This window comes from Mesoplodon densirostris, chromosome 11 (assembly GCF_025265405.1).
Source record: "Mesoplodon densirostris isolate mMesDen1 chromosome 11, mMesDen1 primary haplotype, whole genome shotgun sequence".
Lineage (NCBI taxonomy): Eukaryota > Metazoa > Chordata > Mammalia > Artiodactyla > Ziphiidae > Mesoplodon > Mesoplodon densirostris.
In genome coordinates, this window is record NC_082671.1 from 91,147,966 (window position 1) to 91,172,848 (window position 24,883).

Here is a 24,883-nt window from a genome sequence, read left to right on the forward strand (position 1 = left end):
TTAAGTTAATTCTGCTATGTGTCAGGTGCTGTCCAATGCTTGGGTGTACATACAGAGATGTACAAAACAGGTGTGCTTCTTATGATGGTATGAAGAATTCACAGTCCAGTGATAGGGACAGATATTAACAAATAAACATACAAATCATGTGCAGATACAACTTGAAACTGGAAAACAATCAAATGCTGTGAAGAAAAGGAACAGGGTTCTTTGAGGGATAAAAACTGGGGTGACGTACTTAAGTTTATGGGGTCAAAGAACACTTCTCCATGGAAGTTAGATTTAACTCAAGACCTGAAGGAGGAGCTAGCTAGGCAAAGACTAGAGACAGAATAGAATAAGCAAACATCAAGGGTGGGAAAGAGCTTGTCCTTGATCAAGGAGATAATAGAAGGCCAGGATGGGTAGAGCCTGTAAACAAAGGAAGAAAGAGAGCTTCGGGAGGTGAGATTGCAGGGGGAGGCGGAGGCAGCTTGAGTTGTCTTTGGAGGCTATAGTGGGTTAAACGGCGACCCTCCAAATGATATGTCCATGTCCTAATCCCTGGAACTTGTAAATGTGACTTTATTTGAAAGAAAAGGTCTCTGCAGATGTAATCAAGGATCTTGAGCAGAGATCCTCCTGAACTATCTGGGTGGACCCTAAAATGAGACATACAGAGGAGATAAGATGAGAAGGCCACATGAAGTCAGAGGCAGAGATTGGAATGATAGAGCCACTGGCCAAGGAGCTCATGGAGGCACCAGAAGCTGGAAAAGGCAAGGAATGAAATCTCTAGAGCCTTTAGAGGGAGTGTGATCCTGCCAACACCTTGATTTTGGACTTCTGGCCTCCAGAACTGTGAGAGAATAAATTTCTGTTGCTTTAAGGCTCCAAGTTTTTGGTAATTTGTTATGGCAGCCACAGGAAACTAAGAGGGCATGTTTTAGGCTTTTGTGCTGAGAGTCATGGAGATTTGTTGAAGGATTTTAAATGAGGGAATGATACAATCTGATTTATACCTCAAAAAGATCACTCTGGTTACTACGTGGAGATTGAACCACTGTGAGTAGAGAAATCAATTAGGAGCTATTATACGAATATCAGCAGGAGATGATGGTGGTTCAGACTAGGATGGTGGTCTTCAAAACAGGTGATAGCCTGGGAAAGAGAGAAATTTGGGGGTTACTAGCGTACAAATGGTACTTAAAGTCATGGGAATAGACGAGGTCACCTGGGAAAAACATAGAACCATGAGGGCAAATGGTCCCTTTCTGAGTCCCAAGGCTCTCCAACCTTTGGATCAGAAGAGGGAATGACAAAAGAATCAAAGAAGGAATAGTTGGAAAAATAGGAGGGAAACCCATTATAGTAAGGTATTATGAAAGCCAAGGTGTAGATAGAGTGTAGTAAAAATGTAGAAGAGAGAGAAGAAGATATTAAATAGTCATTAGAAAGAGTGGGGAAGGGAACTATTATAGAATTGAGCACCACTGGGCAGTGTGGAAGATCCGTGTGCAATTAGCGATCATGAATTTATAGTATTTCCAGTCTTCCTGGGAGTGTGTCTAGCAATTCTCACTGGCACAGATACAGTCTCAGAAAAGGCAGAGTGACTGGGATTTTGCCAGGGGAATTTAAAGGAAGGAGGAAAAGTCAAAGGATTGAATATATGTGTAAGAAGGGCTTTATAATTTGGATAAGGAGAGAAGTGAGGATTCTAAATCAGATAGTGAAATGAAGATAGTGAAAGAGGGCCTCCGTGGAGAACATAGGTCAGTGGATTAGAGTTCTGGATGAGTTAGAAGCTCATCCAGAAAAGAAGCTATAAGAAAAGCATGTTGTCAAAGGGTAGTGGGTTTCATGTAGCAGTCAGGGAAGTGTTGGTTCTGCTGGCGACAAGATCCAGGGTTTGACCGTGGAATGGGCTGCTGAGGAAGCATGGAAGAAAAGGTCTTTGGAGAGGCCTGGTTGTCCCTTTAGTCTGAAATATCCTTCACCACCTCACTCTGGTTGGCTGGCTCCCTGTGCTTCACGCCTCCACTTAAAATGCCACTGATTCCTCCATCTGAATAAAGTATTCTGTGCCCATGAAAAATTCTCATGTGACATCCTGCTTTATCTTTCATGTCTCTTAGCACAATTTAAAGTGATATGTTTGCCTGCTAATTGACTTGTTTCCCTCTTCTCTGCTTAAATTTAAGCCTATACCAGGGGTCCCTGTTTTACAAATCAAGTAGCTGGGCACAAAGAGGCACGTGGAAAAGTGCCGGCAAGATAATCGTTGGTCTTTGCTTTGGGTGTTATCACGGCTAAAGCAGATTTTGCTGGGAGAACGGTGATAGGTGTACTGTTCACATGGCTTTGGAGAAAGATGATATTTTCTTCCATTAAGATCCTGTGTCTGAGATGCACAATAGATTTTAGCACTTGAAAATGCTGCCCGAGTCAAGAGCTCGCCTGCAATTTTCAGACAAGTTCATGACCTGCCAGTATGTTTGATTTTGCGTTTATTGAAATGTTCATGAAAATAATGCGTCTACTGAAACCCAAAGAAGTTACTTAAGTGAAATAAAGCTTCACACAAACTTAAATTAAAAAAAAAAAATTAAGGGCTTCCCTGGTGGCGCAGTGGTTGAGAGTCCGCCTGCCGATGCAGGGGACACGGGTTCGTGCCCCGGTCCGGGAGGATCCCACATGCCGCGGAGCGGCTGGGCCTGTGAGCCATGGCCGCTGGGCCTGCGCGTCCGGAGCCTGTGCTCCGCAACGGAGAGGCCACAACAGTGAGAGGCCACCGTACCGCAAAAAAAAAAAAAAAATTAAGCTCCCTATTCAGATATGTTTGCCTATATCGTTACTTAGGACTCTCCCTGCCCCGCCCACCATGGCTTACATGTGGTAAGGGTGAGATATCTGTTGAATGAACTAATAATACCAGGAGTTAGAACGGAGAGAAAGACTGTGACCTGAGGTAGATGAAGTGTGAAAGAGAAAATGATTGTTGCTTGAAAGGGTTGCAGGGAACTTGCTGTCCCCGAGCAGAGTCAAAGTGTAAGTAGGTTAGTAGGAGGAGGGGCTTTCAGAGAGGAGAATGTGTCTACAAGAGGGGTCATGTAGTGGGTGTTTCTCTGGCCCGTGGTAGCTTTGGGGAAGGAGAGCAGGCATGGGTACCAGGGTCAGCTCAGGGGCTATCTGGAGCATTATGGGAGAGAGTGCAGGGTAATTGATGACCAGAGAGGCTGAAGGCTTAAATTCCTGGTCATGACTGGAGGAAACAGAGCATGAAGCATAGTGGATTTATACTCAATAGCCTCTTGCAAGGTGGTGGGCTCTTGGGTTTCACAGGATGAGTTGGAAGGTGGTCAGAGAGGGGAGGATGGGAAAAAATGACCACCTGTGAAATACCATCCCTCTTTAGGCAGACAGAAACTGGAAGTTGAGTAACTCTGCTGAGGCGGTATCGCTGGTAAGCAGCAGAGCCTGGCTGAGCCTGACTTCCAGTCGGCCTCTGGAGCCACACTCTTTTCCATTAGGGCAGTTTCCCAGAGGGCCACACTGAAGTTTATACAAATGTTAGAAGAGTTTAAGAGCATTTTCATGTGACGTGGACAGTCTGAGCTGCACTTTAGAAGTTTCCACTTAAAATGATATATTTTAACATTGATGTTGTCACCTTTTCCTCTTTTTGTGTCCGAGGTTACCCTGTCATTGAGTCATTCCCTATTTAATCTGTGGGATGTTTGTAGAGTAAATGACAGTATAGGACAAGTTTATATCTCCTTTTTCTTTCTGAATAGAGGCAGAATGAAATTGTGAATTTTTAAGTTATTTTCCTCACAGTGAAACTATAATTAAAGTTTGCCAGAAATTCTTTTTCTATTCTGGTTCTTGATGGCAACGTGTGTAGCAGATTTACTTGAGTTCCTCCTACTGTTATAGTTTTAAAAATTGCTCCCAAGCGCTGAAGTGAGCTCGAGTATGCACTGAGCAGCAGTAGCAGAGGGCAGTATTTCTCAGATTTCCACGTGTATCAGAATTGACTGCGAAAGTGATCAAAAGTTCAGATTCCTGGGTCTCACCCCAGAGAATGTAACGTACTAGAAATACACGTTTTTAACAAGGTCCCCAAGTAATTCCAATGGGGGTAATCAGTTACTCCCCAGAGCTTCTCCAAGCACTGGGTTCTTGGTGAAATGCCCAGGCTGTGGAGTCTGATAGACCCGGTTAAACACGGAGCTCTCCTCCTTTCCATCTGCGTGACTCTGGGCAAGTTACTTCACCTCACCAAGCCTCATTTCCTCGTCTGTAAAAAAGGGATAATGATAGTCACCTACCTCATTGTGAGGATTATGTAAAAGGATGTTTACCAAGTTCTTAAAAGTACTTGGCCCACAGTGACAACTCGAGAAGGGTTTGTGTTGTTAAGATCGTCACCCCTCATCGAGATACAGAATTTGAATACGTTAAATTTCTCTACATTGTCATGACTAAAGATTATTCTTAAAGCAGTCACAGCTCCTTTGAGACTCTGCTTACACCAGCAAGCTAACTACTTAGTGTCAGCTAGCAGGAAAATTATTCCCTCATTCAGACAGGAATTTTAAGTCAGTGCCATCCCTTAATTATACTATTACATAGTGCTTGGGTTGTACAAACTATTCTGAAAGTATTAGATAGGCTATTAAACTTTATCTAGTTACGGTTAGAATGTTGGTTTTTTATTGTGCAACCACCTCCCTTCTGTCTGGGTTTATGGATGTGTATGCCTGGGGATTACATTTTATTTTTCTTGTCTTAAAAATATTTATAGTGAACTCCTTCTGTTAGATTTCCTTAGAAGATTTCCTTGTTTATATTTTCCTGAAGAAGGTGGTCCAGTGTTTCTGTTGTGAACCAAAGACCAGCATGAACCTGGAAATGCAACAGAAAGTACAAAATCATGGTGCCCTCAAACTAGAGAGCTGAGTTTCATTCTGGTAGTGGGTTTTAAAGCAGAACATAATGAGGGTAGGAAATATATTGAGGGGCTTCCGAAGTAATTGAAAAATTCAAGAATTTCTATACGGAGGTGATTGAGTTATTAGGACTCTCTTGATTATGGAATGAAAAGGCCTAAGAGGAATATAATCCAAATTTATAAAGTTGTGAAAGATACTATATTATGAACATGGACCTTTTTAGTAAATTCTAAAATATGTACTCTTTGACCCATCCATAATTCTTTTGGGCATTTATCACAGTGTTATTTTGCATATGTCAGAAACGACACATGTACATTGCAGCATCATTTGTAAACAACCTAAACAGGGTAGACTGGTTAAATAAATTAAGGTATAGCTACACCATAGAATACTATGCAGCTATTAAAAAGACTAAGGCCAACTTCTGCCTCCAGACACGATAGTAACTGGTAACCAAACTTGCCCTCCAGCTGAAAACAACTGTAAAACGAGACAGAATATATGAGGCAACTGTTTTCGGGCATTGAGCAAACAGGGAATGTAAACCGGTGATCCTTGCAAGAAGGAAACACCTTCTTGTAAGGAAGGTGAGCTCCTCCCTACTTGGGTTTCTCCCCGGAGGCGGCCTTCCTGCTGCAAAGCAGAGCAGAGGTCTTAGTTCTGGCTGTGTCCAGGCTGAATGCGTGTGGCAGGGTTCCTGAGAAGCTGCTGCCGAGTGGGGTACGTGGCCTCAGATGTCTGTGGGGCCTGCTGCAGTTCTGGCTGAGGTGCAAGTTGAGAGAGTGTGAGGTCTAGCGGAGACCCCTTCCTGCTGGGCTGGAAGAGGAATGGGGAGCCCAGTGACCATGCCGGGCTAGAGCGCTCCAGCTGTAGCTCAGACAAAGGGGAGATCTTGTCCAGCACCTCAGCCGAGACACCAGGGAGGCCAGGCCTTAGGCATCAGGACCACATCTGAAATAAAGGGCATGCCCGAAAACTAAATTTAAAACTGAAGTAGATTCGCACTAACAAAGAATAAAACCAAGCCTGGCAAGATCAAAAGGAGTAAAACTGCACCCTGAGCTCTAGTTAGTAGCACCGCTTTTTGCAGGGGTGTGGGTTAGTGATTCTGAAACCGTTTGCGTGCTCTAGACTTGAACAGAAATATATTGAGTGTAATGTGAGCCAGATTTTTTACTGTGGGGGAAGAGAGTTATAAATGTAAGAAGAGGGAGGGCTGGAATGTATTCGGTGCTGTTAGATTGAATTAGAGTTATCAATATGAACTCATGGTTTTTAATATCTTTATCTTCATTTCTACATATTGATAGATACAGCTTTCTATTTATATCTAATTTCTTAGTTCTGCCTGCTGAGATTTCTGTTTATACCTTCTTTCTTAGTTCTTTTAGCTGTCACAACAGTAGCAGTGAGCAAACATAGTTTCCAGATCTTGGTTTCTAAATACCACTCTCTATTAAGAGGAATCAGAGCTTCTTGGGGAGAAAAGACCTATTCCAGGGCTGGAGCAGGGAAAGTGCATCTTGGAACATCTTGTAGTTCTAGAAGTAAGGAAGTATTCAAAATGATGGACACATATCAGGAGGACACAGAGGTCAGCTTTAAGGGACTCTTACTAGCCAAACCTGGAACAATATGAGTCAAAATAAATAATGATAGCTTTGGATTATAACCCACTGAGTAAAATAATCTGAGTTCACACTGATATAAACAAGTATTTGAATAAGTGGAGAAAAAGAGAAGATTCTTCCTTAAAATAACAAACATTAGTTCATTAATTAAACATTAATTAGTAAATCATAGAAAGAATAATGGGTTGGAAAATCATTGAAGGATGCTAAAATTAGTGGGTGATGGACTTCCCTGGTGGCACAGTGGTTGGGAATCCACCCACCAATGCAGGAGACACGGGTTCAAGCCCTGGTCCAGGAAGATCCCACATGCCGCAGAGCAACTAAGCCTGTGCGCCGTAACTGCTGAAGCCCACGTGCCTAGAGCCCATGCTCTGCAACACACAAGAGAAGCCACCGCAATGAGAAGCCCGCGTACTGCAACGAAGAGTAGCCCCCGGTCTCTGCGACTAGAGAAAGCCCTCTCACAGCAACAAAGACCCTACGCAACGAAAAATAAATAAATTAATTAGTTAAAAAAAAAATTAGTGGGTGACAGTTTATTGAGGAAGAGGATATTTATATAGTTTACAGTATCTCCCGGCAAAATACTAATTAATTACAAAGGGGAAAAATACTAACTTTACAAGGCAAAACCTACCTAAGCCAAGTGATCAAAGTTAATCTCACCAGTACTGGGACAGATATCAAGCGTACCCTGATATGATGCACTGATAAGGGCGCAACATAATTTTTGTGGTGTTCTTGTCAAAAGTGTATATCCTGACTCTAATGGCAAGGAAACAACAGGAAAAAACAAACTCATTAAAAAAGAGATCAGATTTGTGATTACCAGAGGCAGTGGTGGGGGAAGGGGTATTTGGATGGAGGTGGTCAGAAGGTACAAGCCTCCAGATGTAAGGTAAAGAAGTACTAGGGGTGTATAACTGTAATTGACACTGCTGTATGTTGTATAGAAAAGCTGTTAAGAGAGTAAACTCTAAGAGTTCTCATCATGAGGAAAAATTTTTTTTTCCCTATTTACTGGATCTATATGAGATGGTGGATGTTCACTAAACTTATTGTGGTCAGCATTTGATGTGTGTCAGTCAAATCATTATGCTGTACACCTTAAACTTATACAGTGCTGTATGTCAGTTATATCTCAATAAAAATGGAAGAAAAAATTAAAATAATCCAGGAAAAAAAAGTGATTTGACACACATATTTGCTTAAGCACATGGGAGGATACTCAAGAAAATGAGTATCCTCTCTCCTATGTGCTTAAACAAATATGTTAACTGTGCCTCTAGGAAGGGAAACCAGGTGGCCAAGGGCTGGAAGGAAATTTGGTAAATCCCCTTGTAATACTAGAATTCTGCGTCATATACATTTATCACCGGTAGAAAAGATAAGATAATTTAACAACAAATGCAATAATTGGGAGGCAATACCATCTCTTTGCAGAAAAAGGTCTTCCTCGCAAAGCAAGCCTCCGGTTAACTGTAGTTGATTTTGGTTAAATCAGTGAGAGAGCTCGGGTTGAGGAAAGGAAGTTATTGCCACTTAAGGTGACACAATACCTGTTGGCCTTTTGGACACGATGGAGAGCAAACCATTAGTATATGCTCTTTGTTGTCACCTCCAGAGACCTGGCACTGGCCTCGGTGACTGTGGACTTTGTTCTTTCTTTTGTCCTCATGAGGACTTCTTGAAACACTAGATTATTGTTATACAATAGAAATACTTTTTTTTAATGGGTAGATTTACTAGTTAAATTTTTAACTTCCTCCCTTTGATAGTTTATCTTAAAATAGATGAGTCAGATGACGATTGGGTACAAGCTTTGACATTTTAAATGATGTGGTAATGTTTATAGAGGGTGTGGTTCACTAGAAATGTATGAAAGCAAATTCCAGGTTGACACTGTACAGCACTGATACCAATTATCAAATACCTTTTATTATTGTGGTATTAGGGTTTGGTGGGGCAGGGTCAAGGGAGTAAGGAGGGAAATTCCATGTTGGTTTTCATCGTTTCCAATAAGAATGCATTCATGGGCTTTTTGTAGATTGTTAGTCTTTTTTTCTGTTTTCTTGAAATTTGGAAGAAAATGGAGCATGTTCCCTGAGCCACACAGCTGTAATTGGGACCTCCCTGCTTCTAGTGATTCCTGATTATTAGGGCTTGCAAATGCCACCTTGCTGTAAGGTTTTGCTGTCTTTTACACCATGCGTTCATCCGGCCCTCTCATCACTTCTCTTTAGCGGGTCTCAGGCTGATAATAGCCAAGTGTTGCTTTAATGTGGGTATGTAGCCATCAACTCTAAATTTATGATTTTTGAGCATCCGCTCTGCTTAAGACGTCCTTTTCCTTTTCTGACAAAATGTGTCAAGGCTCAAGTCCTGTGGCACCTTCTCAGTTAAGTGTCATGTTCTTATTCCTCTGGTTCTGCCCCCCCCCCAGCCCATGCCACCCCCAATCAATTGTTGCTTCACCATGATCCTATAATAACATTTTTTCTGGTCCTTGTCATATTGAACATTAGTGACCCTGTAAACCTTCAATGAGTTCATGGATCAATTGTGTATATTAACTCTCTCCACAGCCTCCCTCCCGTTTTCCCCTCAACCCACACCATTCCAGCTTTGATCCCACCACTTCACTGAAACAATCCTTGTTGCCAAGCCAACGTTTGATCCTCGGGCCTAGGGCTGGCTTCTTGGGCAAGTGACCTGTATCGTTGCGCAGGTCTCATACTTGGTTTAATGCCCTGCTATCATGGTCTTGAAATTCTTAATGATTTCCTACAAGGGCCTCCACATTTACACTGGACCCCCCAAATTATGTAGCTGGTCGTGTTCAGGCCTGATCTTAACCAGGTCTCTTCAAAGCACTTCACACAGCCCGTCAGCCTCTTGGAACACGTCCTGAATTCCTGGACACCACAGTCTCCTTGCCCCCTCCTCCTCCATTTATGGCTCCTTCCTGTCTCTCCCTTCTCTCCAGGTTAAGTGTCTGCACCCTCTTCTTTATCTAGACTCACTGCCTGAGTGATCCCATCCAGTTTCCAGTCTCTAATGTACTATCTACACTGTTGCTGCTGACAGTAACAAAAATTAAAACGACAGTAATAATAGCTACATTTGAGCGTTTTCTATGTGCCAGGCATGTCTTCTGAGTATTATTTCACTGAATACTTTAAATGCCTTAATCTCATTAAATCTCTCTAAGATTTACCTGGGCGCGCACGCCAAAAGCTGGGCACCTTTGTTTCTTTTCTTTCTTTCCCCTTCACATCTAATGTGTTTGCAAGCCTTGTGGACTCCGTCTTTAGGATATATCTTGGTTTTGACTGCTTCTACCATTTCCACAGCCTTCAGCCTAGTCCAGACCACCACCTTCTGGCCGGATTCCTACAATAGCCTCCTGATTGATTTCCTTCTTCCCGCTGTGTATACTCCACACAACAGCCAGAGTGAGATTTTTTTGTTCGTTTCGTCTAAACATTTTATTAAAGTGTAAGATATGTACCAAAGTTGGACAGCTCGCTGAATTCCCACAACTGTGACATGCCCATTTTGCCAACATCCAGAGTACGAAGCCCTCTTGTGCTCCCTTCTAGCCACTCTCCTCCCTCCCTACCACCCACATGATCTCTATGCTGACTTCTAACTCCATAGATTAGTTTTGCTTCTTCTTGAACTTCGTATAAATGAAATTTAATTACACGTTAGGTACACAGTATGAATATACCACAATTTATGTGTGCGTTTTACTTTGATGGACTGTTGGGTTTCTAGTTTTGGTCTTCTTTGAATAGTACTTCCACAAACATTATTGTACATGTCTTCTGCTAAACATGCATAAGAATTTCTGTAGGTATATACCTAGGAGTCAAATTCTGAGTCAGATGGTAAGTGTCCATTCAGCTTCAACAGATTTCAAAACAATTTTCCAAGGGTGCTTAAAACGACCAGCATTATTTGAGAGCTCCACTTGTTATACATACTCACCAAGATTTGGTACTATTTATCTCTTTTATTGTAGCCATTCTAATGAGAGTGTAGTGATAGCTTATTGTGGTTTCAATTTGCACTTTCCTAGTGACTAATGGATTTGAGCACCTTTTCATATGTTTATCAGCTATTTGCATAGCCTCCTTTATGAAGTGCCTGTTTAAGCCCTTTGCCTATGTATTTGCCTGTCGTATTTTACTGCCTTTCCTTATTGATGTCTAGGATTCTTTATATATTCTTTATTATATGTTGGATAAACGTATTGTAAATATCTTTTTTGTCTCTGTGGCTTGTGTTTTCACTTGCTTGGCGGTATCTTTCAATGAACAAAATTTCTTAATTTTACTTTAGTACAAATTATCATTCTTTTCTTTTAGTAATTTTAGTAATCTAGTCATTTTCAGGTATCATCTAAGCAATCGTTGCCTACCCCAGTGGCCCTGAAGATATTCCCCTACGTTCTCTCCTAAAAGCGTATTGTTTTACCGATCGCATTTAGATCTGCAATCCATGCGGAATTACTTTTGTGTACAGTATAAAGTGTAGAAGTCAAGGTACATTTTTTTCCCTTGTGAATATCCAGTTGACCCCACATCATTTTTGCAAAGATCATCCTTTTCTCACCGTCAGAGCAGCAGTTTTCTTAAATCAGATCACAAGGTCCTCCTGCTTACAGTCCTTCAGTGGCTGAGAACTCAATGCACACCTCTCACCATGGCTCCTCGCTGGCATCAGCTTCTCTCTGGGCTTCCACCCCTTGTCCTCCTTTTCTGCCCCCCCCTGTGGACATGCTGGTCTCCTCACTGTTCCTCAGGTTGACAAGCGCATGACTGTCTCAGGCCCGCGCACGTGGAGCCCTCCTGCCCAGGATGCTCTTTCTTCACGTCTTAGCCTGGATCACTCCTCACTTCACTCAAGTCTCTGCTCGAATGTCTCTTCCTTGGAAAGGACCACTAACTACCCCGTATAACATTAAGAATATGGTCGAAAGGTTTAAGCTTCCACTTATAAGTACTAGGGATGTAATGTACATGATTAATATAATTCACACTGCTGTCTGTTATATGTGAAAGTTAAGGGAGTAAATCCTAACAGTTCTCATCTCAAGGAAAAAAAATTTTTTTTTCCTTTTTCTTTAATGAGAAATATGAAATGATGAATGTTCACTAAACCTATAGTGGTAATCATTTCATGATGTATATCTCAAACCTGGAAGAGAAACAAGAATAAATAATATATAAAAGTCCACTGAACATGTATGATATTATAATCTAATGAACCATCTCCTGCTCTGTTGTGATTCCCTGAGGGCGAGAGATTGTGTCTTGCTCCCTCTTGTAGCTCTTGTTTGTAGCATAATACCTTAGAACTCAAATAGAGTCCCCAATATAATGTACATGATAATTCATTGTTTTCCCTATTTTGTCCACATTAGCCCCAGATAATTCAAACCCTGATTTATTTAATAATTTGATGAGCTGTAATGGAATATCAACTTTTTGTACTTTTAAAAATAGGGGGTAGTATACAGCTTATAAACTCACTTAACTATTTTACATGGAAACATTGCATAGGCCAAGTCCAAATGAATTTTATCTATGGCTAAGGAACTTAGAAGGTTTTCAGTGACTTTATATTTCTCTTCTAACAGTAATACTAATTGTATTTCAAGTTTATAAAGTTGTATTTTTTTCTAAACATTCTACAGTCTAGACTTAGTGATTCTCATTGAACTGGTTCCTCTCACTGTGGCTATTTTGGGGCTACATGAATATATAAAATTTGGTTTTAGGGCAAGAGTTAGATCTATCTTTCATTTGTTTATTTCTTCATTCCTTGTTTAAGGCATTTATTTCCACTGTTGATTTCATTTGTTTTCCTTTTCTTAAAGCCTAAAGTTAATGTCTGAAACGCATGACTCTTTTATTAGTTGTAGAATGTCATAACAGAGCAAAAAGTGTGTTTTAAGATGACCTTATCTAGCTATAAAAGACATTACTGGTCAATTCACAAAACTGGAAAACGGTAGATTAAAGTACTGTCACTGGTAATTTTCTGAAGCTGATTACAGTGCTATTGGTATGTAAGAGAATATCTTTATTCTTAGAAAAATACGCTTAAGTATTTAGGAATAAAGGTGCCATGATGATGAATTTACTTACCCCAAAATCACTTAGGAAGAAAAAATTGTGTGTATGTGTGCCCACACATGCATGCTTGTGTACAGAAAAAGAGTGAGCACAGGAGCAAATTATAAACCAAATGGGGCAAAATAGTAACAACAGGTGGATCTGGTAAAGGGTATATTAATGTTCTTTAAACTATTATTATGACTGTTCTGTATCTGTGAAGTTATCTCTGCATAAACAGTTTAAAAAAATCATTCTCGGGCTTCCCTGGTGGCGCGGTGGTTGAGAGTCCGCCTGCCGATGCAGGGGACACGGGTTCGTGCCCCGGTCCGGGAGGATCCCACGTGCCGCGGAGCGGCTGGGCCCGTGAGCCATGGCCGCTGAGCCTGCGCGTCCGGAGCCTGTGCTCCGCAACGGGAGAGGCCACAGCAGTGAGAGGCCCGCGTACCGCCAAAAAAAAAAAAAAAAAAAAAATCCTTCTCATCCAGCCCTCTCAGGGAAAGCATTCAGTCCTTATGACACAAAGATTAAGTTTCTTTCTCAGTCAACCTGAGAGAGACACAGAACTGACTCCTACTCCTGTGTCTCTGTTGTATTGTGCTGCCTTCTTCTAGTAAATAGTCATTGAGTTCTAACCAAATACAGGGGCCAATAATCCTGCTCTGTGGCTACACAGGGCACAGCCAAGCTTGCATATTAGTGATGTGGCTTGGGGTTTCTTTTACTAATGTTTTTGCCATTACTTGGTCTCTCTTACAACCTCCAGGCCCCTCTGTTACCTGGACGTCTTGTTCTTAGATATGCTGCCCATTGTAATGAGACATGCCTACATTTGTGTTTTAACACACAGTGGTTTTGTTCTTCTATTTCTTAATAGCTACTGGTTCTTGGGATACGTTTCTCATGCTATGGAGTTTCAAGCCGCAAGCTAGAGCTTTCAGATATGTGGGTCACAAGGACATTATAACCAGCGTGCAGTTTTCTCCACTTGGAAACTTACTGGCATCTGCTTCACGAGACAGGACTGTTAGACTCTGGATTCCTGACAAGTAAGAGAAACAAACACCTGTTATGCTCTGGGTTTAGAAATGTGAAAGAAAACTGGAGGCGGGCTGTTCCTTGTGCCGTTCTTGGAATGCCCACACCCCCAGTTACCTGCACATCTTTAGTCTGAGTCACAAACAAGGTGTACTGCCCTTGTCTTAAATTCAAACTATTTCGTACCAGTTTTTCCTCATCTTTAACTCATAATTGTGTCTTCTGTTTGAAAACTATTTCTAACCGTGGAAATATGCTTAATGTGTCCTAAGGTTTTCTTGGGGGGCGGTTAGGAGAGGTGATGGTTATCAGTCCCTTTATAAATCTGATGTAATCTTTAGATCGTCTCCCCAGAGAGATATACATCATCAGCCCGTCTAACCAAGATTTTACAGTTTATTAACCTACTACCACCCATCGTGGATCCTTGAGGGGACTTTGAATCTCTATTAAAAACCCCGGGGCTAGCTATTCTTTGATGCATATCATTCATTTGGGCTCCAGAATTTTCTTGTTAAAGAGAATTTCTGACAAATGTATAAACCTCATTGCATTTGTGCCCAGTCCTATCCTGTCATAGCAAACCTCTCTATAAGAGGTTTTTTAAATCCTAGCTGATAGCCCATCTATTTTAAACAATTATTGAGCCTTGATTATTTTAAAACTTTTTAAACTCTTAATTATAAAGAACTTCAAGCATACATGAAAATAGAATGGGTAACGTGACAACTCCCTCCCCACATAACCGTCCCCTATATCCAGCAGTTATCAGTGTTCTGTCAGTCTTGTTTCATCTGTTCCCCCGTTGCCACACACCTTTTTTCTTTCTTTTCTGGAATACGTATTTTTAGAACAAATCCCACACATCATATCATTTCCTCCATAAATACTTCGGATAATAAGAAACGAGTGTTTTCCTTCACTCTGTTGTGGCAGGATTTGATTTGTGGTACGTGACTGAACAGGCTCAGGCACTCGCAAATGAATGAAAGTTCCAGGGGCATTTCCCTGCCAGTGGGCACTTTTTTCCTGCCACTACCCAAATGATCTCCATACTGAGAAATCTGAACAGTATCCCGAGGTAGCAAACACTACTGAGGAGAAGTGACATATGATGATACTGCAGATGGCAATGTAGAGGGAATTGTAAGGACAAGAGGCCGATTTGGGGTCCAAAAGTGAACGCATTTTTTTAAATCCTTCAGTTTAGGAATTTAGGACTAGTGGTTTGTTATTTTCAGCACAGCCTCAGTCTCCCATCGCTAATTCAGGGAAATCTCAGTAAACTGCACAAGGGTAGATGAACTAAAAGCACACTGAATCATTAACTTGTACTGGCTAATCTAAGTAACAGTTAGGCTTCTGTAGACACGTCTAGTTCCTCTTCCTAAATCAGATCATAGTGGGGCCAGGGCAATAGTGGGTCATGGCCATGAGAAGGAAACTGATTAACCAGTTACCTATTGCTGCATAACAGTCCTCAAAACTTAGTAGCTTAATACAACCACTATCACTTCTCACAACGTTATGGGTTGTCTGGACGACTCGTCTGCCGCACTGAGGTTGGCTCTCACTCACGCAGCTTCACTAAGCTGGCAGCTGGGCTGGCCGGTCCAGTGCCTCCCTCATACACCTGTGGCCTTAGTGCTGGCTATTGGCTGGGGCACCTTGGTCCTCCATATGCCCTTACCCCAGCTCTATAAGGACTTGCTTCCAGCATGGCAGCTGGGTTCTAGGATGGTAAACGCCGAAGCTGCTAGACTTTTTAAAGGCTGGTCCTGAAACTTGCACAGTATGTATCCCTTCTGCCACATTCTGTTGGTCAAAGTAAGTCACAGCCCCAGCCGAGATTCAAAGGGAGGAGAAATTGGTGGATTCCACCTCCCATGGGGAGGAGTGACGTGTGTGCACAGGGCTGAGGGGAACTGTGGGCAGCCAGATGAGCAAACACCAGAGCTGGTGACCGGAAGGCTAAGAAAGCATGGTAGGAGCGAGTTCAGAGGCAGGTCTGGCCTGGCGTTCATCACAGTCGGCAATCAAGAGAATTTGGGCGGAAAGGGCAGGTAAATGTGTGGGAGGTGGAAAGTCTGTGTTAAGGCGATGTGAGGAACTAGAAACCAGTTAAGCACCAGCACAACAAACACTAGGCCCTCTTATCTCGGTTTCCTGTATGCTTCCTGTTGAGACCGGATCTGGATCTGGCAGTTGGGCCAGGCTATAGCCGAGAGGAGCGGCTTTTAGAAAGAATGCAAGCAGGAAAGGCTCCTGCAGTATGGGGTGCAGAAGAAAGGTCAGGGCAGACTTTGATGATACCCACTGTCTCCTGGCTTCCTGGCCACAGCAGTTGCCAAGTCTTTGCTTTCTCTAGGCTTTATTCTTAAAATCAGGCCATACTGGACTCCTGACTTCTACTCAAAGAACTTTCCCTTGAAACCTCACTGAACTAGTAGTCCCTGAATGCTCCCTCCTGTTTTCTTTTAAATATTGATTTTAATTATTCTTGGTATGTCATATATCAGGTGATGGAGATTTATGACAAAGTCACCTCTGCCTTCTACAGGCCACTGGAAGGGAAAGCCAGGATGGATCTAAGAACCATTAAGTATTGACTCTTCCCAGCAGAATTCAGCAAAATGTACTGAGTTCTTTTTCCATGCCTGACATTGTGCTAGATGCTGGTCTTTTAGAGATGAATAAGTCGACTTTCCTGTCCTCAAAAAAGTACTGCCTAATAGGAGAGAAACAGGACTATTTTAAAACAAAATTTACTGTATAATGTAATAAGCTAAATAGCTATAATAGAAAGGGAACAATTAAGCCTGTCTGGGTTGGTCAAGGGGGCTTTGCTGGTAGGGGAAAGTAGTCAGGCTAAGAAAGCTGTAAGTACAAAGCCAGAGGTGCGTTTGAAGCAGTGAGACTGTTGTAAGAGTACAAAGGTCAGTGCAGTGGCAGGCAGTGGCCAAAGAGCTTGGGCGTTGTACTTTTTCTTGGAGAGCAGCCCATGACACGTTTACACTGGGATTTACCCGCTTAGAATTATACATTTAGCAAGGCTGTACGCACAGGATGTAGGTGACTGGAGGGAGATAAAAGATTAGAGCAGGGAGGCCAGTTAAGAGGCTTTTGCAGTAATCTAGGTGAAGGATATTGAGGGTACGTATATCTACCTTAATGCAAGCAGAGCTGGGATGGAAAGACGAGGAGGGATTCAAATGCTATTTAGGCGGACAGCAGTCTCCCTGTCACATTAAATAGCTTTGCTGACCTGTCGGGTGTTGGGGACGAGCTGAGTGTAACCTCCAGGCTTCTGCAAAGTCTGCTGCCTGATCTTCTTCAAACACTTGTGCTGATCTTTCCCATAAGGCATCACCTGTATAAATACGACTTTCTGAATGGAAAAATTGCTAAGTCTAAATGTAGTATAAAGTGAAAGTACCTTGGGAACTTGGAAACGCTGACACAAAGTAGCATTTCCCAAATGTCACCATTTAGGGCTTCCCTGGTGGCGCAGTGGTTGAGAGTCCGCCTGCCGATGCAGGGGACACGGGTTCGTGCCCCAGTCTGGGAGGATCCCACGTGCCGCGGAGCGGCTGGGCCCGTGAGCCATGGCCACTGAGCCTGCGCGTCCGGAGCCTGTGCTCCGCAACGGGAGAGGCCACAACAGTGAGAGGCCCGCGTACCGCAAAAACAAACAAACAAACAAACAAATGTCACCATTTAACTCCAGCACTGTCTACTAGCCTACCCCTAATTATGTCAACATTTTTCCTGCTGCTTCTCCTTAAATGCCAAACATTATTTTCTCCCTCTTTTTTTTTCCTATTCTCTTTTTCCCACCCTAGCCAAGAAAAAAAAAGTATCTGAAATTTCAAGGTGTTGAGAACTGAAGGATCAATATGTTATTACCATTTATCTTTTGTTTTGCTTATGAATGTAAGATTGGGCTCAGGGGTGAGCAAGGCCTTAGGTGTACCTCAGGGTCTCAGTGCGCATGGCTGGTGGGTGAAAGCAGGAAAGTCAGATCACCCAGGGACATTCTGTATAGAGGCAGGTGACATAGGGGACATCTCCTCCTTCCCAAGCCAGACTGCCAGTCCACACAATTTCCATGTGAGCCCAGTTTGAAAACCCTACCTTAGAGCTCTTCACTTAATGAATCTTAGGTTTTCTAGGTTGCAGTTTATTTAAACTGTATGTTGCTCTCTCTAGAGGAACAACAGGAAGTTAAAATGCATGGTAGAGATTTGTTCAAAATATTATTCCGTAGCTTCCAATTAAAGCAAAGTCAGCAAATGCATTTCAGGGTGGGGACCACTGGGTTCTCACTTGTTTAGTGTCAGCTGTGACTTTAACTAGCAAAGCCAGCTTGGAACAGTGTCGATGAAGAGTACAGTACAACACAGCCTTTTCACACTTCTGTCAGTTTTTACAACAACTATTTTATATGTTTCAAAGTCTGTATACTGATAATTAAATCAAATGTTATAAATATTAAACTGTTTGTCTCCAGGAGAGGGAAATCCTCTGAATTTAAAGCTCACACAGCTCCAGTTAGAAGTGTGGACTTTTCAGCCGATGGCCAGTTTCTTGCTACAGCTTCTGAAGACAAATCTATCAAAGTATGGAACATGTATCACCAGCGCTTCTTATATTCTCTGTACCGACACACACACTGGGTTCGCTGTGCCAAGTAAGTGCAAAGTTTCACAGTAAGGTTTTCACATTTTTTTTTCTTGCTATAGTCCATGTTTTACCCCCCTCCCCCGCAACTCCCAGAAAAGGAGATTGAGGGCAAATTCATTCACTCATTCATTCATTTGTTCATTCATTCAGCAAATATTTATTGTGGGCTTGCTATGTGCCAGAAACAATAGTAAACAAAACGGTCAAAAACCGCTGCTCTCATGAAGCTTATATTCTGGGGAGGGGAGACAGACAATAAACAAATGGGGAACTGGATATGGTAGGTCAGATGGTGGTAAGTGCTACAGAGAGAAACAGAGCTAGATGGGACGGGGGGGCTGCCAGTTTCAACAGGGTGTTCAGCGACTGCTCCCAGAGAGGGTGGCCTTTGAGCAGAGGGAGGGCAGGGAGTGAGGGCTGAAGGTGTTTGGGAAAGGAAAGTCCGCGTGGAGGAAGCAGGAGTGAAGGCCCTCAGGCTGGAGCTGGGTGGCTGTGTGAGGACAAGAAGGCAGGGGTGGCCAAGAGTGCAGGGAAGCCGGGGAACAGCCCTGATGGGCACGCCGAGTAGATGCGCCACTGGAGCATGTTCATCTCTCTGACCTACAGTTTAATGGGACCCCTCTGACCACTGTGTGGAGAGTAGACTGTCAGAAGTCAGGGCAGAGCCCGGAGGTGCAGGCTGTGGCAGTGGCAGTGGTTCTCATCCTGGTTTGGTCCAGGGTAGTGGCCGTGGAGATTTCAAGAAGCGGTTGGATTTTAGATAATCTATACAGTTGACCCTTGAACAACACAGGTTTGAGCTGCAGGGGTCCACTTATACGTGCAGTTTTTTCAATAGTGTCGATAAATACTAGTGTACTTCACAAACCGAGGCTGGTTGAATCCACAGATGTGGAACCGTGAATACGGAGGAACCTTGGATTCCAAGGGCAAACTAAGTCACACATGGATTTTTGACTCTGTGGAGTGTTGCTCAAGGGTCAACTGTAGTTTGAAGTTACAACCAAAAGTACTTGCTGTCGTGTTGGATGTGACGAGAAAGAGAGAAACCAAGAATGACTCCATAATCTTTGGCAACAGTCTGTTGGGACAAGTGCTGTTGTGTTATTCAGGTCTGCTAATGGCCACGGAGCCCTCTATTCCTGAGACACAATGCTCCAGTACTTAAAATACATATCTCCGTTCCCCATCGGAACTGGCCAGGGAGGGAAGGGCTGTTGTTCTAAATTCCCCATTTTACAGATGAGGAAACTAAGTTTCAGAGTTAGAGTTAGAGCTCATCTAGCTGAAAGTGACAGAAACCCATTCTTTTTCACTTCTCGAGGTGGTTTTGTTGGCTGTTTGATAACCTTGGAGTTGGAAGCAGAGACCAGAACGCGGGACTCCAATGCTGTGAGCTCTCTCTAGGCCTCTCTAACATGCCAGCTTTTCTCTCTGAGAAACCCTAAGCTTTGAGAGGAAAAGCGTCTCCCAGCTCCAGTTAGAAAAGTACCCGGGGGTGACTCTGGCCCAGCTAGGACCCTGGACCCATCCCTTCACCAGGCTGTGAGACACTGTGATTGTTCAAATTTATCCAGGCAGCCAACTGAGACAAGCTACCCTGGCTGGGGAGGAGGGGTCATACCAACCATGTTTTCTGGTGATGCAGAGAGAGGAGAGTTCTCACAAGAAGGGGGCTGGTACAGAGGTAATCAGTGGGGGAAACCGTGAACCCTGTGGTCACCTGGATTTGTGCCCACCATATGACGTAACGTGCCAGGTGTCCGCAGCTAGGATGTGGTGGAGTGAGCATATGAGCCCAGCTCTCTCTGTCTTGCCTTACAGTCCAAACTCTTAACCCTTGTTATGCTCTCTGGGGGGCATTATTGCCCAGGGGGTGTTGATTGTAATTTATGGTAATGAGTCTAAGCAGACTAAAAAAGGATAGAAGATCATACTTTTAGTCAATAGTAGTTTGTTTTTTTTTTTTCCTTCTGAAGGGCTTAGCTACTTTTGGCTCTGGCCATCTTAGTATTAGTTTCTATATATGCCATATATCTGTGTGGTTACAAATATATAGATTCAAACCCCAGCCCCACCACTTACTAGCTGTATGACCTTTGGGGAAATTATCTGATTTCTCATGCCTCAGTTTTCTTATCTGTAAAATTAGGATGATACTAGTAACCGCCACCTAGGTTGTCATGGTATTTAAATGAGTACATTTAAAAGCCCACAGACGAATCAGTAGGTAAATCTTAGTCGTCATCCCCCTCACCATCACTGGACATCTCATTCTTATTTAATTTTTACATGTATTATGTAACTTGAATTGATCATTTTTCCCCACCTAAGGAGGTGGCACAATTTATTTATTTATGAAATGAGGCTGTAAATAAGAGGAGGCAGAGATCTATTATCTAGTGGTTGGGGCCTGGAGAGCAGAGGTATACATGGCAGGGCCGGGGACTAGGAAGGGTCATTCAGCTCCCACTATGTGCCAACTCTGGATATGTTCGGTAAAGAGACTGATTTCTGTTACTTTCATCAGGGAGCTCAACATAAGCAAAAGCACTGAATGTTGATTTAACTAATCAAGACAGAATGTGTCCTCTATATTCTGACTAATAGTAAGAGCTGTTATTTATCCACTGTGACCTATGTATCTCTGTTTCCTTTCATAAAGAATTTAAAGTGGTTTATAATAGCTGACATACCTTTGTATACCTCAGTCACTGGAGGGAATGGAGAGACAGTTCTATCCAGAACCATGTAACCCAGGTTAGTGCGGTTTTGGCATGAGGTGTAGCCTGAGCTTCCTGCAGCCCAGGTATTAATGGAATGATGGAGGCTGACAGTTTCATTTTCTAATAACAGGAAGGAATCCTGTCAAGTTGTTCAGATAAGAGAAAATTTTTCCTGGAGTAGATTCTAGGAAATACTTTATTCCTTGCCCTTGTATTGAATTTTCTATGTATAATATAAATGTTAAAAAAGGAAAAAAGGTAACGCTGATGTAAGATAGAACTTACGAAAGGTAGAAAGATCGCCAATAATGTGAAATTTCCGTCATCAAAACATTCCTTTAATAAGCATAGCCCCCGATACGAGCCACACGTCTGTGCTGGGTGTTAAGTATGGAGAGATGAAAGACCCCATCTTAGCCTCAAGGAGCTTTTATAATTCAAGGGAAAAAAAAAGATATAAATAATTATAAAAGGGTGTGTCCTATGGGAAAATGATACACATGATGAGGGAGTGTGCGAGTCGAGCACTGAACTAGGCTTGTGTGAGGAAAAGTCAAAAGAGACATTGTGAGCCCCTAACTGGGGGGGGCGGGGAGAGGAGACGAGGAGGGAGGGGCCAGTCATCAGACGGGAGGCGGGTGGCAGGCCTTCCAGAGGGCGTCAGTGGGAGTGGGCACCGCGGCTGAGAGCGTGTGGTGCCCTGTCAACTCTTCAGCTGTGGCCGTGCTCAGGAAGTAAGGTGGGCTGAGGGGCAGGAGGAGACGGGAAGGCTCAGGGTCCTGGATGACGTGAAAAGACTTTGGACTTCATCCTACAGGTGACACCAGAGAGCTTGGAATCCGGAAGAAGCATGATCTGAGCTCTTCTTTGTTAATTGGTCTATTCTACTGGCATGACTTTGCGTTTAGAGGGTCGGCATGAGATAGTCCAAGATTCACATGCCCACGTGTAGCACCTGTTACCTTCGGGCATGTTTCGGTTCACGGCTCTCTGCCTCTGTGGAAAGTGAGGGTGATGAGGCTCCTCAAAGTGGACTGTTGCGAGATTGAGAAATATAAGTTTACAGCGTTTGGGACCGAGTGATGCCGCAGGACTCCAGCTGAGCACCATCAGCTAGGGTGAAACTCGGGAAGTGGGGGGAGCCTTTGAAAATGTTGTTTTTCCTTAAATCAAGAGAAGAAAGCCATGGTGGAACGTTGCACTTTGCCTAGCATCATTCCCCGTTTCCTGGTAGTAGCGCCCACATTTTCCCTGAGGAACCAGCCCTCCCCGACGGTCCCTCTGTGTGCTGTGGTGGCCCTATCTCCGGTCCAGCAGGAGGCTCAGCTCAGGTTTGCCATTCGGGAAAGAGCATCCCGCTTCCTACAGGAGAGAGTGAGCCTTGTTAGAACGGTAGGCCTTTGTTGTGGGATTGCTATCTTAGGCTTATTTAAACCTGAACTGCTGAGGGACACCGTGCACAAGATACTGACCTAAGAATGATGCTGGTTCTTTCAGAGGAGAGCGGAGCTGTGAGAGGAAGACAGAAATTGTTGTCTGATTACATGGTGTGGTTTCTGGGTACAGCCATGCCTGGAATTATTAGTGGGGAGGGGCCAGAGAGGGAGACAGAGATATGAGCCTTAAAATATTTCTTTTCCCTCTTTTTTTAAAAGGCACTTCCCATAGGAAGTGATAGTGAAGCAGGGTTTTGGAAAAGTGGGATTGATCCCTGCATCCAGTCGTGTGCACTCGTGATTCCTGTTTTCTCTCCATCCCCAACACGGCCTTGGTTTTCAGCATCATTACCACTTGTGGAGACTTGGGCACTAAGCTCCTACATGTTTTCCATGACTACAGATGGGCATTCATTCCCTCCTTCCCCTACCGCCTCCAGAGAGCCTTCTGTGAAGTGCAAATCTGGTCGTGCCCTTCCTCAGGTTAAAGCCACGCGGTGACTCCTGTCCAGGCACACGTGTCCTGCCATATCTGCCCTGCCTTCCTGTTACAAGCTCGCCTGTCTTTCCTTCTCACCATTCACCTTATTGCAGCTACACGATGTTCCCCAAGTGTGCGGTGCTCTGTTATGTTCTGTGCCCCTTCACATGTTGCCCGCCATACCTGGAATGCCCCCAGTTCCACCCTCCCTTCACCAGCCTGCTCTGCATCTCTTCCTCTAAGAAGTGTTTCCGATTCTCCAGGTGGAGCCTGTTATGATGCCTTTATGCCACCACATTACCCTGTTCATGAGGTCTGTTTGCCAGTTTAGGCCTCACTTCCCTATTAGACTTTGAATGACAAGTATTTTATTCATTGTGTATTCTCATGCCAGGGACCATTCTAAATGCTGTAAATACCGCAGAAAGTAAAACAGACAAAATTCCTACTGTCGTGGAACTCCTTCTATCAAAAGGAGACAGACAATAACCAAATATACTAGTGACATGTGCTCCGCAGAAAAGTGCTGTAGGGTGACAGGACGGAGAGTGACGGGGATGGGCGGTGCTTTTCTACATATGGTGGCCAGGGAAGGCAGCTCTATTAAGGTGACACTGACTAAAGTGGGGGAACTGATAAGGTGGGTATCGGGGGAGAGTGTTCAATTGAGAGTCAGATACAGTGTGAGAGACACTGCAGAGTGTTAGTTATAGGGTGAGGAAGGCTCAGAGGAGTTGTGTAAAAATGGGGGTTGAATGAATCCGTGAAAGGTTGACCGCTAATGTGCAGGTGGCTTTGGTGGGAGTTTTCATGGGCTTCTTCAGGGAAGGGTCATTTTTGTGGCTTTTTTTATACCAAATTCAGGAGTACTGTACATGCATGTTATGCATGAGGAATATTTATGTGGCTTCACTACTTTTTTGTTTTGTGTTATTTTTGATCAGATTGATAATTTTTATACTCTGCACACCTGGTCTTAATGGAATGCCTTTATTTTGCTGGTACCTTGTGGATCTGAGGGATTGATTGATTGATGGATTGATTTTTCCATCAGTTGTTTTCTTACTGTTTGAAGAGAGTGATTCCTGTGGAATTCTGCAGAGGCCTCTCTGGAGGAATGTTCTTTGATAACAAATTTGGCTAAATTTAATGAAAAAAGATTTCCTCTTTTGGCCGGCTTTCCATAGATGTGCTCGACAACATGAGTTCTTTCTCACACATTTATTACCATCTTTTTTCTTGACTCCTCTTAATGCAGATGGAGTCCAAGAGAGTTGGGAGGGCCTAACTGACCACTCAGGCCCGGCCTCTCCGTGCTTGTGCAGCTTCCTGTGAGAGCTTCGCCTTGATGGGGTCCTTCCAGTCTAGGACTTTCTGCTAAATGTCTGAGGGACCAGAAGTTCTGTTTTGGCCCGAGGTGAGAAGGCTCAGGGGGGAACTAAGTCAGGCTCAATAAATGTACGAGAGTCTGAAACAGAAGCCAAATTTACAGTTTATTGACAGTGACAAGGCTAGCCTTCAGAGGGGTTAGGGCGTTTGCATGCCTCGGTCAGGGCCTTCCTCCCTGGTCAGCAAAGTCAGAATAAGGGCTCAGTGGGCCCTGGAACTAAGGCAAGAAAGTTTGTTGAAAAAAATCTTGATGGATAGTTTTTTCAGGTTAGGGTAGTGAGGTGGGCTTATCTCCTCCACATACACGTACCTGCCAAGGAAACTGCACGATCAGTTCTGCTGGTCAGGTACTCTCTTCCCTGGGCCAGGCTGGAGACACCCTGATGGATGATTGCTCTTGCCTTGGGTGGTTCCTGGGCACCTCCTCTCTG

At 43.5% G+C, this 24,883-nt stretch overlaps 1 protein-coding gene across 3 annotated transcripts in view; it reads left to right on the top strand.

Annotated features, from left to right (window-relative positions):
- The window catches only part of POC1B (POC1 centriolar protein B), a 107,937-nt gene that overhangs the window by 7,954 nt on the left and 75,100 nt on the right, over positions 1–24,883 (top strand). For all 3 annotated transcript variants that reach the window (XM_060112359.1, XM_060112357.1, XM_060112358.1), the window contains 2 exons: positions 13,577–13,748; positions 18,248–18,427. In XM_060112359.1, the coding sequence (XP_059968342.1) occupies positions 13,603–13,748; positions 18,248–18,427 (326 nt within the window). In that variant the 5' untranslated portion in view covers positions 13,577–13,602. The remainder of the gene's footprint in view (positions 1–13,576; positions 13,749–18,247; positions 18,428–24,883) is intronic.